This window comes from Nicotiana tabacum, chromosome 10 (assembly GCF_000715075.1).
Source record: "Nicotiana tabacum cultivar K326 chromosome 10, ASM71507v2, whole genome shotgun sequence".
Lineage (NCBI taxonomy): Eukaryota > Viridiplantae > Streptophyta > Magnoliopsida > Solanales > Solanaceae > Nicotiana > Nicotiana tabacum.
The window spans coordinates 123,000,780-123,013,140 of NC_134089.1; the positions used below are offsets into that span (position 1 = coordinate 123,000,780).

Here is a 12,361-nt window from a genome sequence, read left to right on the forward strand (position 1 = left end):
TATAAAGAGAAGAAGCCTTTTGTAGTGTGTGACTATTGCAATATGAAGGGGCATTCAAAGGAGAATTGCTATAAGCTAGTTGGATACCCTACTGATTTCAACCTGAATAACAAATTAAATTTATGATTTCTGAAAAGCAAATTAAATTGCTAATAATAAATGTGTTTACCCTAAAAATTGGATAACAATTAAACTTATAATGTGATTTTAAGGATACATGATTTCATCTAATACTATTATGATATGGCCATGTGGCAAGCTGTGTACAGCTGGCTGCCAGCTACAGCTAGATGCCAACTAAGGTGTCTTAAGTTAGTTGTAATTAGTTGTTATTAGGAAGACATTTGTGTATAAATATATGTTAGTGACAATGAAAAGTGGACTTCCACTTCTTCTTCTTCTTCTGTAGTTCATTTCCTCTCTTCTCCTTAAAACATTCTAGATCATTGATGCTCATAAATTCATGGAGTAATTGCAGCATTTTGGTAAATACCAATTGTTAAATATGAAGATTAGTAATAGAAATTAATAATAAGATAAAGCAAACCAGTGTTTAAATAAAATTCAGCCCTCGAGCTCGAATACCCTTAAGCTGATTGGTATAAGAACAGTTAAAAATATAAGCAAGTTGATGAACAAGAAAGTATAAGCTAAAGAGAAAGTGTTGTATTGCTTTGATATGCGTTAATCCAAGTGTTTTACAAATGATTGGAACTCCTCTTTATATAGGAGAGGAATCTTAATTATAGTATAACTTTAATTACAGAAGGAAATCCCATGATCAGCTAATTAACCGTCCTTGATTTGATCTATTCCGAGATTTCCGCCTTGATCTTCAACCAGTCACGGATATCTCGTCTCTGTTATTATGCTACCTTCGATCTTGCTCGATGCCTGTCTAATTCGGTCTCAATCACTACCAGTCTCGCTCTTCCATCCTTCACACCGATCTCGATAAATCAGTAAAATTGGGTGGACCCGATTTTAACCGTATACAAAATGAAAATATATTGAGCACAGATATAATAAGGTCTTTTGTGTCCGATCCATTTGGAAATGGTCAATTCATATTAGGATTTTTATAAAGTACGTAGCGCTGTTCCATCCACTTGTCTCCCACCAGCTTGAGTTTGAAGTGGCATTATAAGCTCGAATTAACCTTTCTATTTTTTCACATAATCACAGTAGTTTAATCAAGTAAATAATAAAAAACAGCCATAATAATCTAATTCCTGGTGAAAGGAAAATATAGACTCTTGTACTCCAATTTCATTGTCTTATTTAGTTGGGTGTAACACTGTAACTTCTCCGTCTCCGATAAAAGTTACACACTGTTCAAGTATATCATTGTCTTGCATCACAAAGGGGAGAAAACAGGGGGTATAATGACTTCATCTGAACTCGTCACTTCGACGCAAATCGTAGATAAATTATTAAATAGTAAATCCTTGATTTTTGAAACCCATAATTCTAAAAGTACAAATGAATTCGGTAATGAGAATCTTATGAGTTAAAACCATCCAATTTAAATTCTGAACTTGTGTTATGTATAATTTTCTAAGGGATTTATAAATATTTTAAATTGCACGTTTAGATTATTTTCCATACACCACTCCATATTTTAATACTTGGACAATACTCCCTTCGTTTATTTACTTGTTCATTATATTAAATATATATTTTTATTTTTACTTGTTCATGCTAGCAAATCAAGAGGAAGATAAATTTATTTGTCTTACTTTTATAATTAACTATTCATTCCCTAAATTATTTTTCAAGACTTTTGAAATGCAATTATTATTATGGATATTATGCTAAAATATATACCTCATTTATTAAGGGAAGTACTGCAAAGTCCGTTATGGACAAATAAAGTGAGGGAGTACCTTATTGAAATCAATTATCCAATAATTCTTATATTTCCCTATAATGATCAAAACTGAAAGGGGTATTTACAAAAGATCCATAAAGGCAAAATTGAATAAAGAAAACAACAAAATCCACTAGATCCATTAAACTCTCTGGACGGATCGGACCAGATACTGGAATACTAAGTTTGACCTTCCAGTATACTCGAAAAATCCAATTTGGCATTCGAAATCACATAATGGAGCAGCCAGATTGATCATATGAATCTCCAACTTGGTAAACAGGAGGGTATTGAGGATAGGTATAATAGTATAAGGCGGGTTGGGGCTGAGCCACCGCAGCTGCAGCTTGAGGCTTTGCATCAGAAGCTTTGTCACCTTTCTTGTCGCCGCCACCAGCTGGACCAACGCTCACTAGCTCTGCTTGCCCTAAATTTTTCCTGAGCAAGCTCGTCAGATCAGCCGCGTCTATTTCCCCCACAACTTCTAATTGGTTCTTTTCTTGCCCCGTCATTGCTGCTGATTCCACACCTAATATATATATATTAATTCGAATGAGTTTCAGGGCATTTTGATTGATATTAAAAATCGAGAACTGAAAGGAGAGATTTAAGTACCTGGCTGAGAAACAGCTATTTTGAAGGCCTTGGTCCGATATTTCTGATCGTTTCCATTCAAAAATAATCTGATAACCACCTTTTGCTGCCCAAATTTATGAACATTTGTCAGTAATTAAAAAAATATATATTGCGAGGTATCTTTATAGACTTGAATTACATATGAAAAGAAAAAGAAATAAAATATGCATACCTTCATTTTGTTGGTTTAATGGAAATTAAACTTGCTCAGAAAAATCACTCAGTAGGCAGAGAGAGAGAGAGAGAGAGAGATGGGGAGGAGGAGGAGTTTGTTATTTGAAATGCTGGGAAATTGCAGTGGAGAAAGACTTTTAACATTCTTGAGTATTTATAGACTTCTACTCAACTCCTAAAATAGCTGGATAGTCCCTCAATTATTGCTGAATTCTAATTTTGGTCCTTGAATATTTGACTAAGCACAGTTTAACTTCAATTAATTGAAATGCGCTTTTGATTCCTCTACTTGTGCAATTTATATATACCTTTACATCATTTAACTACTCATGTTTTATGTCAATTTTGTATTAGTACTCCATATTTAAGGACAATATAGTTTTAAAGTTAATCTAAGTGAAATATAATTCCTATTCAAAGGGACCAAAGACATACATTCTTAAAAAATTAAAGGTTATGTGTGCTTAGCAATATTTCACAGAATTAAAATTAAATTTATTAATAATTGAGGGATCAAAAGTGGTATTATCCGAAGATGACAAAATTAATTCGGAAGAACGCGCATTGAATTGGAATAACTCAGTCATCCACCCGCCCTTTGTACGTCATGAAGATGATTTGATCTTCGATTGTCTGATCCATATGCGTTGCTTAATTTAATTTTGTCTCTGTTTTTTTTTTTTTGGAGGGGGATGGGTGCTGAAAAGTCAATAAGTCAATATGTCATTTTCATGGGGCCATAAGAAATAACAAGTCATCTTCCACGTAGTCCCCTGGAATTGAAATTGTCATTGCACTACTACGCGGGACAGTAGGAGACGCAAAACTAGAACAAACGTCTTCTATGCATCTTCCTAATTTCTTTTATATATAGTAATACTATTTGGATCAATTCATATGCATATTAATTATTTATTCCCTATATTTTAATTTGTATGAACTTATTTCTTTTTTTGTCTGTGCCAAAAAGAATGATTCATTCCCGATTTGAATACTCAATTTATCTTTTATGTAATGATTTATAGTCACACAAAATATATGTGCCTCATTTTACACCACATGTTTAAAATCTTCTCTCTTTTCTTAAACTTCCTGCACAGTCAAATGGGTTCACATAAATTAAAATGGAGGGAATATAAAGTACCTGCTACCTTGTATTGCAATTAATCTCTCTATAATTAGCAAATTATGACTAATTATATTAGTGTAGATATGTTGTATTAGGTAAAATTTATAGATTTCTCGAATAGACACGTGGCAGTGTAGATAGGTAGGAGGAGTCAACAAATAGTCGACATCAATTATAGGCATGTGACCAGTATTGTATAAGTTTCAAAATATCAAGACGAGGTAAGATAATTTGAAAGTAAAGTACTGGTCAAAGAAGACAATATTAAAGGACAACAATTACAGAAAATTATAGTAGCATTTATTTTCAACGTTATGCATCAATCAAGAGGGATTTTTACTCATCTTAAAGGGGAGCATGATTTGCGGATCTTATCTCCCCTAGTTTAGCTATAAATAGTGAAATTTGTAATCATGGAAGGACATAAAATACTTGTACGAAAAAAGCTTAATACTATTCTCTCATTTTATAAAGCTTTATTTACTAATATTAAGATTTTCGCACTGTTCTTGTCTCCGGAGATCAATTCGAAGCCTAGGCTTGTCTTTTCATCAATTATCCTTATTTACTCGCTTTGCTCTTTGGTATTTTATTTTAATAGATCAATTTAATTCACGTGTCTATAAACCACGTTACAAATTCAACTGTATTATTTTACGGGTAAACACAATTGTCATTTTTTAAAAAGAATTAAGCATTCTGTCACGATCAAGCTATGAGAATAATAATGGAAACAATAAGGGATCATTTGGTAGGAGGTATTAGAAAAAACAATACAAGCATTAGTTGTATGTATTATTAACTCTTATTAACCCCTTGTTTGGTACATCTTATCGACCTATGTATAACTAATATTTGTATTAATTATACATCTTATTTGGTATTATCCTATATATAACTAATACATAGCTCTGTGTTAAAAGACAGAATTGGGACTCGCCCTGAGACGGGGCACTCGTAAAACGCCCCTGGGCTTATGTGTTGGGCTTAGTTCCGTGAGACTTACGCCTCGACCATCGGGGCTTACGCCCCGGACACGCCCAATGCCTTACGTACGAGACTCGCCTAATAGAACTTTATGCAATTGTGCGTAACTAACCTTGTAAATCCTCAAATTTTCTTAATAAGTCGTTAACTATTCAAAATTACTTTTTTCTTAATCATAAATCATTAATTTGAAAGTATTTTATGTCATAATTAAAATAAAATTTATTGCACGTTATCCACTAAGATTGCTATGATAGTAAATTTTAAATAAAGCTTTCATTTAAAAGTATTTATTTATTAACTTTTGTTATGTCTTTATTATATTAGTCCATAATTTTTTTATAACTATTTTCCTAAATATTATTTTTCATGTTTACGAAATACAATACTTATTAATTTAATAGTTTAGTATTAGCTAGTAACTATTTACAAATAATTAGTTATCATGATATAGTATGGTGAATTATGTGTCACTTTATTAAATTGTTGAAACTTAAAAATAAATGATGCTAGAGAATCATATTTAAATTTTGAATAATATTTTTATATAAATTCTCTTTCAAATAGAAAGCATATTAAATAAAAGGAGTATTTTAAAAAAAATATCAAATTACAATATCGAAATTCTTTCAAGATTCATTACTCCTTAAGAGATACATATAAGATTTCGCATCGAATACATACTTTTGATTTTTGAGTTGTAACGATGTTGCAGCTAATTTGCATATTATGATATATGTTATACCTTTTGTATTATTCATAGTTGAAAGATATTTTATTTAAAGGAAATATATTCGATATATATTCATTGAAAAGCATATTATCTTGGAGATTATTACTTGAAGGATTTATAGGCGAAAGATTTATATTTGAAGGACTTGATGAATTGATTGCACTTGTATCTAGTATTTGTTGGGAAACATTTATGGTGTTCTTGTGGCCTGCTATTTACATCACTGATTGGTCATTGTTGTCATCATTGTTATCTGCTTCCGCCCCGCCTTTTAAAACATTGATACATAGCACACCATGGTCTTAGAAATGCAAGAGTTTTAAATACTTGGATTAACATGGTTAAAGTCATAATTGCCCCTCAAATCTCTCAAAATGTACATATTTAAAGAATGTGGATGGTATTTTTGTAAACAATAATTATTTTTAAAAATTATGCAATGCTTTAATATAACAAATCAAACAATGGATAAGATATAATCTCAACATAACTAATACCAATATAACTAATTTTATCATTGTTAATACTAATATGGCTAATACAACTTATTCTAACACTATTCTTATATACCTCCTATCAAACGACTCCATGCATTTTAACCTATAAGGAGGGGCTTGTTACTTGCTTTTCATAAAAAGGGGTCTCACTTTAAAGAGTTTCTCGGAACTTTGAGTGGACATCCAAAAATCAAAGAGCTTGTGCTAATTTGGACAAAAATAAAATATATATGAAGAAAAGGAGAAGCGTAAAACTATCTTTTATAAAAGAATCAGAAAAGACAAGTAATATTTTGGAATTATTTCAAAGACGTGTTCGGACAGAAAATTATTGAACAATTTGACATAAACCAAATGAGTCAACTAGACGACTGGAGTACCAATTAAGTTTTTAAAAAATTGAAAGTATTAAGACTTTTTAAGAGGATATTAACATCATTAATGACCGAAGCACGGTCACAGGATGATGCGGGAGATGATAACATCCTGCAGCACTACCACAGTCAACCCTTTCTATAAGAGCCCCGTTTGTTCCGTGTAATAACCCAAAAGATCATCTTGTATTTTAGAACTCAATTTTGTGCTTTTAAACCTTAAAAATCTCATGTTACCCTCGTTGATTTGCGTGCACGGTTCGGACGTGTTTCCGATAAGCTTTTATATTAAAAGTTGATGAAAATAAGAAATTTTGCCTAAAACTTCCTTTGAGATTACTTCGATTAATATTTTTGGTAAACGGATCCGGATTCGTGATTTAACGATCCCGGTGGATCCGTACCGTGATTTGGGACTTGGGCGTATGCCTGGAATCGAAATCGGTAGTCCCTAGCCCGAGATATCGGACTTTATTTGAAAATTGAAAGTTAAAGACTTAATAAATTTGAAATGTTTGACCATAGTTGACTTTTTGGATATCGGGTTCGTATTTTGGTTCCATAATTCGGTATAAGTCCAATACCCTATTTATGACTTGTTTGTGAAATTTGGTGAGAAACAGAGTTGGTTTGACGTGATTCGGACGTCCGGTTGAGAAATTAGAAGTTTCAAAGTTTTCTTGAAAATCTCATTTAATTTGGTGCTAAATTCGTAGTTCTACGTGTTATTTTGGCGATTTAATCGCGTTTAATCGCGCAAACAAGTTCCTATGATGTTTTAAGATTGTGTGCAAGTTTGGTTTGGAGCCCGAGGGCTCAGGTGAGTTTGGATAGGTTTCGGAGTGAATTTGGATTTAGAAAATGTTGCTGGTGTTCCAGCTCTGGTGTTGGCCTCTTATTTCGCAATTGCGAGATCAGAGTTCGCATTTGCGAATTCTGACAGTGTTGCAATTGCAAGCTACTCATCGCAAATGCGAAGAGTAGTTGGGCCAAACAGTCTTCGCAATTGCGAAGAATTCTTCGCATTTGCGAAGTAAAGTTGGGAGGGGCAGTGATTGCAAATGCGATCATTTAGTTGCATTTGCGGAGATTCAAGTTCGTAATTGCGAACTTATCTTCTCAATTGTGAAGGCAATAGAGATGTGAAGGACCTCACATTTGCGATGGTCCCTTCGCATTTGCGATCTTCGCAATCATGTCGTAAATGCGACATCTACAGTTGTGTACAAGTGACTTAGACGAGATTTTTCTCCCATTCTTCAAATTTTCAAAACCTAAAACACAAGAGGCGATTTTCCGAAGACCTTTTCTTCCCCAAATCATAGGTAAGTAATTCTAAACTAGTTTCTTTAAATCTTTCGCTTTATTTTACAAGATTTCAACTTAAAATCTAAGGTTTTCATGATGGAATTGGAAATTTTTGGGTAAAAACTAGGAATTTCAAAATTTGGGGATTTAGACCTCAAATTGAGGTCAGATTCCAAAATTAATTGTATATTCGGGCTCGGGGGTGAATGGGTAATCGAGTTTTCGTCCGAATTCTGGGTTTGGACTAAGTGGGCCCGAGTGTTGACTTTTTTAATAATGACCTAAATCAAATTTTTGTTATCGTGGGTGATTCCTAAGGCTTATTTTGAATCGTTTGGTTGGTATTTTGCTAGATATTATTGGTTCGAAGGCTAGTTTAAAAGGCAAAGCCATAGTTGAGCTTTGAGTGATCCTTAGAGCGAGGTAAGTATTATGTCTAACCTTGACTTGAGGGAATTAGGAACCTTCAGACTATGTGTTATGTGAAACCCATGTGAGCGGCGTATATGCGAGGTGACGAGTGCTTATACGCCGCCGAATTATCTATCTTCCCTGATTTACTGCTTTTCCTTAACTGTTTCCTTTCCTGTCTTAATTGTTATATGCTCTAAATGATCTCTATGCCTAACTGCTACGTGTTAATCAATATCTTCTTATATTAACCATGTTAGCTCTTTTCGTAGTTCCCCTAAACCCTGGTATTTGCTTAATTTGACTTGTTTGCACCTTCTAATTGTAAATTGATGGATTGGTCTCGCTGTGTAGTATTATTGGTATAGATTCTATACTGAACAAGGTTTCTTTTTTTCCTTGGTTTAGTTTGGTATTTATTTATCGTAAAGGCCTTGTGATTTAGATCATTGATTTGATTGTGTACATTAAGTGTTTGGTACTGCTATGGTGGGATAGGGCTGCACGCCGCAATAGGGGTTGCACGCCACAACATGTGGAATATGGGTGGAAATATATGGTGGAATAAGGATGAACTTGTTTTGATACGGTAGGATCGGGTTGCACGCCACAACAGGTGGAAATAAGGGTAGATTGATATGGTGAAATAAGGTTGACTTATGATACTAATATTGATATATGGTAAGATCGGGTTGCGCGCCGCAATATTTATATATTATCTCTATTGTTGATGTCATTACGGTGAATTAAGGGAGGATTTGAATTGTACGGTAAGGTCGAGTTGCACGCCGCAACAATCTATGTGTTTCCATTTCCTGAGCTGTGTTGTTTCTCAGTATTGTTATTTGAACTGGTAAAGATTGGTAATTTTGGGCAACCCTAGTTTATTTTTGAGGCTGTAGTTATCATTTTCTGTTGGTTGTTTAAATTCTGTTCGATATTTTCATTATTATGTTATTATTATATACTGCGTACAGGTTATAATGTAGGTGACTCGCCTTAGCCTCATCACTACTTCGTCGAGGTTATGCTCGGTACTTACCAGTACATCGGGTCTGTTGTACTGATACTACACTCTGCACACTGTGCAGATTTTGGAGTCGTTCCCAGCAGCGGCTACTAGAGATCTCGGATCGGACAACTTACAGAGACTTGAGGTACAACTGCTCAGTGCTCGCAGCTCCCGAAGTCCCCTTCTTTTTCTTATTTAGCTATGTACCTTCTTTTCAGATAGTTTTATGTTATTTCAGACCTTTGTATGTTGTATTCTAGCAGCTCGTGTACTTATGACACCAGATTCAGGGATTGTAATAGACGTTTGGCAATTTTATCTTCCGTATTAATATTTCAGTTATTCCAGTTATTTCTCGTTATTTAATTCAACTGTTAAAAATGGATAAATCGTTCTAATGTTGGCTTGCCTAGAAAGTGAAATATTAGGCTCCATCACAGTCACGACGGTAAGAATTCTGGGTCGCGACATTCCGTCACTTTCTGACTTTTATAGTGAATGACTGTTATACACTTATAACAACATTTGACGTTTAAATATTTTTTGGCTTATATAGATAAAAATTATCCAAATATCAATTATTTTTCCTTTTTCATGTTGCATATAAAAAAATAAGAAAATTATTCAAATTTAAAATCTCAAAATATATGCATATTTCACTAGTTAAATACTGAAGAAAGTTAATACATTATTAATAAATTCATAACTAAAGGTGTAAAGATTTATACTTTAAGGTAGACATTTTAAAGCTACCTAAAAAATAAAGTCTTTTAAGATTGATGGAAGAATTTTGTAACTGCAGCTTGTTTCACAAATTTCATTCTCTCTAGCGATATAACGCTTGAATTGGCGAAGATTCGTGTCCAAATTTTCAGCAAAAAAGTAACCAATAGTTTTTTCTTGAAGACAATCCAAGAACTTAACAGTTGAATTTTTTATCTAATTATTTTTCGAAATTTGTCCAATGAAAAAGATATCATATGCAGATCTTCAAATCTTATATCTTATGCAAGATAGAAACTTTATTTAATGGAAAAGATTGTGTGCATATTTTTAGAATTATTTATGGTAATCTTAAAGATTTTACATAGCTATTATAGAGGGTAATTTTACAAAGAGCATTCTGCTATAAATATGGATGTTGCTGTAATAAGTAAAAAGCCGTTATAGAGAGGTCAAATATAACTTAAAAAATCTGCTATGAGGAAAACTTGGCTTTCATAGTGAATGACTATTATACAGGGATGCATAGAGGTCTGACTATAATTAAGTTTAACTAAACTTGAAATTATTAAGATTTCTTAAAGGGATATTAGCATTCATTGATGGCCAAAACATGGTGAAAGGATGATGTTGGCGATGATAAAGCAAGATATCGTGGCAAATTTCATGTCCAAAGAATGATGCAACCAGAAACAAGGGTTACTTCATTATTAATCCTAACATTCGTACAAAATCCACAAAAATATAACTTGTTTCTAATTATTTTTTTAATTTATAGAATTTTTGGATTTTTCTTTTAAATTGTTTGTTTGCAGTTAGCTGCATTTTCATGCATATTTAATATTTTAAAATTATAAAAAAATCATAAAAATTATCACATTTTCATTTCATGTCATCTTATGTTTAATTTGTATTTTTAAGAATTAATACATAAAAATCAAGTAAAATATTTTTTAAGTTTGTTAATAGATAAATAGAATTAATTTGGCTAATTAGATTTAAGTTAGGTTTTAATTAGATATAATTTAAAGTCAAAGAAAAAAAAAGAAGGAAAAAGAGAGGAAGAAAGGAGATAAATAGTTTTGTTTGGTCTTACCCGGATTTGGGCCAAAAAGCCATTTCAATGGCCCAAATACCCCTTCCACCAATACCTAACCCAGATCCCCTTTACCCGGTCCGGTTCCCCCCACAACCAAACGACCCCATTTAAGCACTAAATGGCGGCGTTTTAGTAACGCCCTATCTCAGCCGTTCTTCCCTTCCCCATCCAATAGCCTTGAACTCCACACTTCACCTCCTTTTAAGTGTTGGAAGTGCCCCTCAAACCCTTAGGAACTCCCATTCTCTCATCTCCCTCCTCTGTAATCCTAACTCTAACCGCCTCAAATGTAACGACCCGGCCGGTCGTTTCATGAATTACAGCCCCGTTTCCCCTGTTTTTACTTTTTTATATATTGTTCAGCTATATTTCATCGTATCGCGTTAGTTGATTTGGGTTCGGAGTAGTCTTGGAGTGGAATAAGATACTTAGTCTCTAATTTAGAAGCTTAAGTTGGAAAAAGTCAACGGGATATTGACTTATGTGTAGAAGGTCTCGGATGTGAATTCTGATGGTTCGGATAGCTCCGTTAGGTAATTTTGGACTTAGGAGCATGTTCGGAATGTGATTCGGAGATCCGTGGTAGAATTAGGCTTGAATTGGCGAAATTGGAAATTTGGAGTTTCCGGTCAGCAGTGGAAATCTTGATATCGGGGTTGGAATGGAATTCCGAAAAATGGAGCAGGTCCATAGTGTCATTTGTAACATGTGTGCAAAATTTCAGGTCATTCGGAGGTGATTTGGTTTGTTTTGGAATTGTTTGTGAAATTTGGAAGTTTAGAAGTTCTTAGGCTTGAATCCAAGAGTGATTTGATGTTTTGATGTTGTTCGGAGTGTTCCGAAGGTTGGAATAAGTTTGAATAGTTGTATATAACTTGTTGGTATTTTTGGTTGAGGTCCCAGGGGCCTCGGGATGATTTCGGATGGTTAACGGAAAGATTGGAACTTGGTTTGGGCAGCTGAAGCTGCTGCTTCTGTCATATCTGCACCTGCGGATTGGGAATTGCAGGTGTGAGCTCCGCAGGAGCAGAAAGAAGGCGCAGGTGCGTGGACGACCTCAAGTGTATTGAGGCGGTGCAGGAAGGTTTTTTGGATGTTGATTTTGTGTGTTTTAGGGAGGTGTTGGGTTCTTTGTGTTTTGTTGGTTGATGTTAGGGACATTCAAGGTGAGCGACAAGTTTTCCAAGTTGCGAACCTGCTCAATTTCTCCTTGCAATTCCAATATTTTTTGTTCCAATCTTAAGACTAGGTTATTCAGCGCCGGAGTACTCCGTCCATCTGAAGTTTCTACATTCTCAGCATTCTCCTTTCGAATACCACTTAAATCCTCCATTTTTGCTTTCCTTTGTCTTTTGTATTGCTTGGAGGAGGAGGTGATGGAGGGCTTCTAGATCTGGTGTGATATGCT

General features: G+C 34.0%; 1 protein-coding gene across 1 annotated transcript; it reads right to left on the bottom strand.

Moving 5' to 3' along the window:
• Positions 1–1,887: 1,887 nt before the first annotated feature.
• LOC107766460 (heavy metal-associated isoprenylated plant protein 16-like) lies at positions 1,888–2,815 on the bottom strand. The gene is made up of 3 exons (XM_016585240.2): positions 2,679–2,815; positions 2,486–2,570; positions 1,888–2,399 (listed from the first exon to the last, which is right to left on the bottom strand). The coding sequence occupies exons 1-3, from the start codon at positions 2,682–2,684 to the stop codon at positions 2,101–2,103; spliced, it is 390 nt and encodes a 129-aa protein (XP_016440726.1). The 5' UTR covers positions 2,685–2,815; the 3' UTR covers positions 1,888–2,100.
• Between the last annotated feature and the right edge of the window lie 9,546 nt (positions 2,816–12,361).

What these genes read in the sequence shown, in the direction of transcription:
- LOC107766460 (XM_016585240.2), bottom strand. An exon ending in AATAGCTGTTTCTCAGCCAG is followed by an intron (nt 2,400 to 2,485) that starts GTACTTAAATCT and finishes TATATATATTAG; the next exon opens with GTGTGGAATCAGCAGCAATG.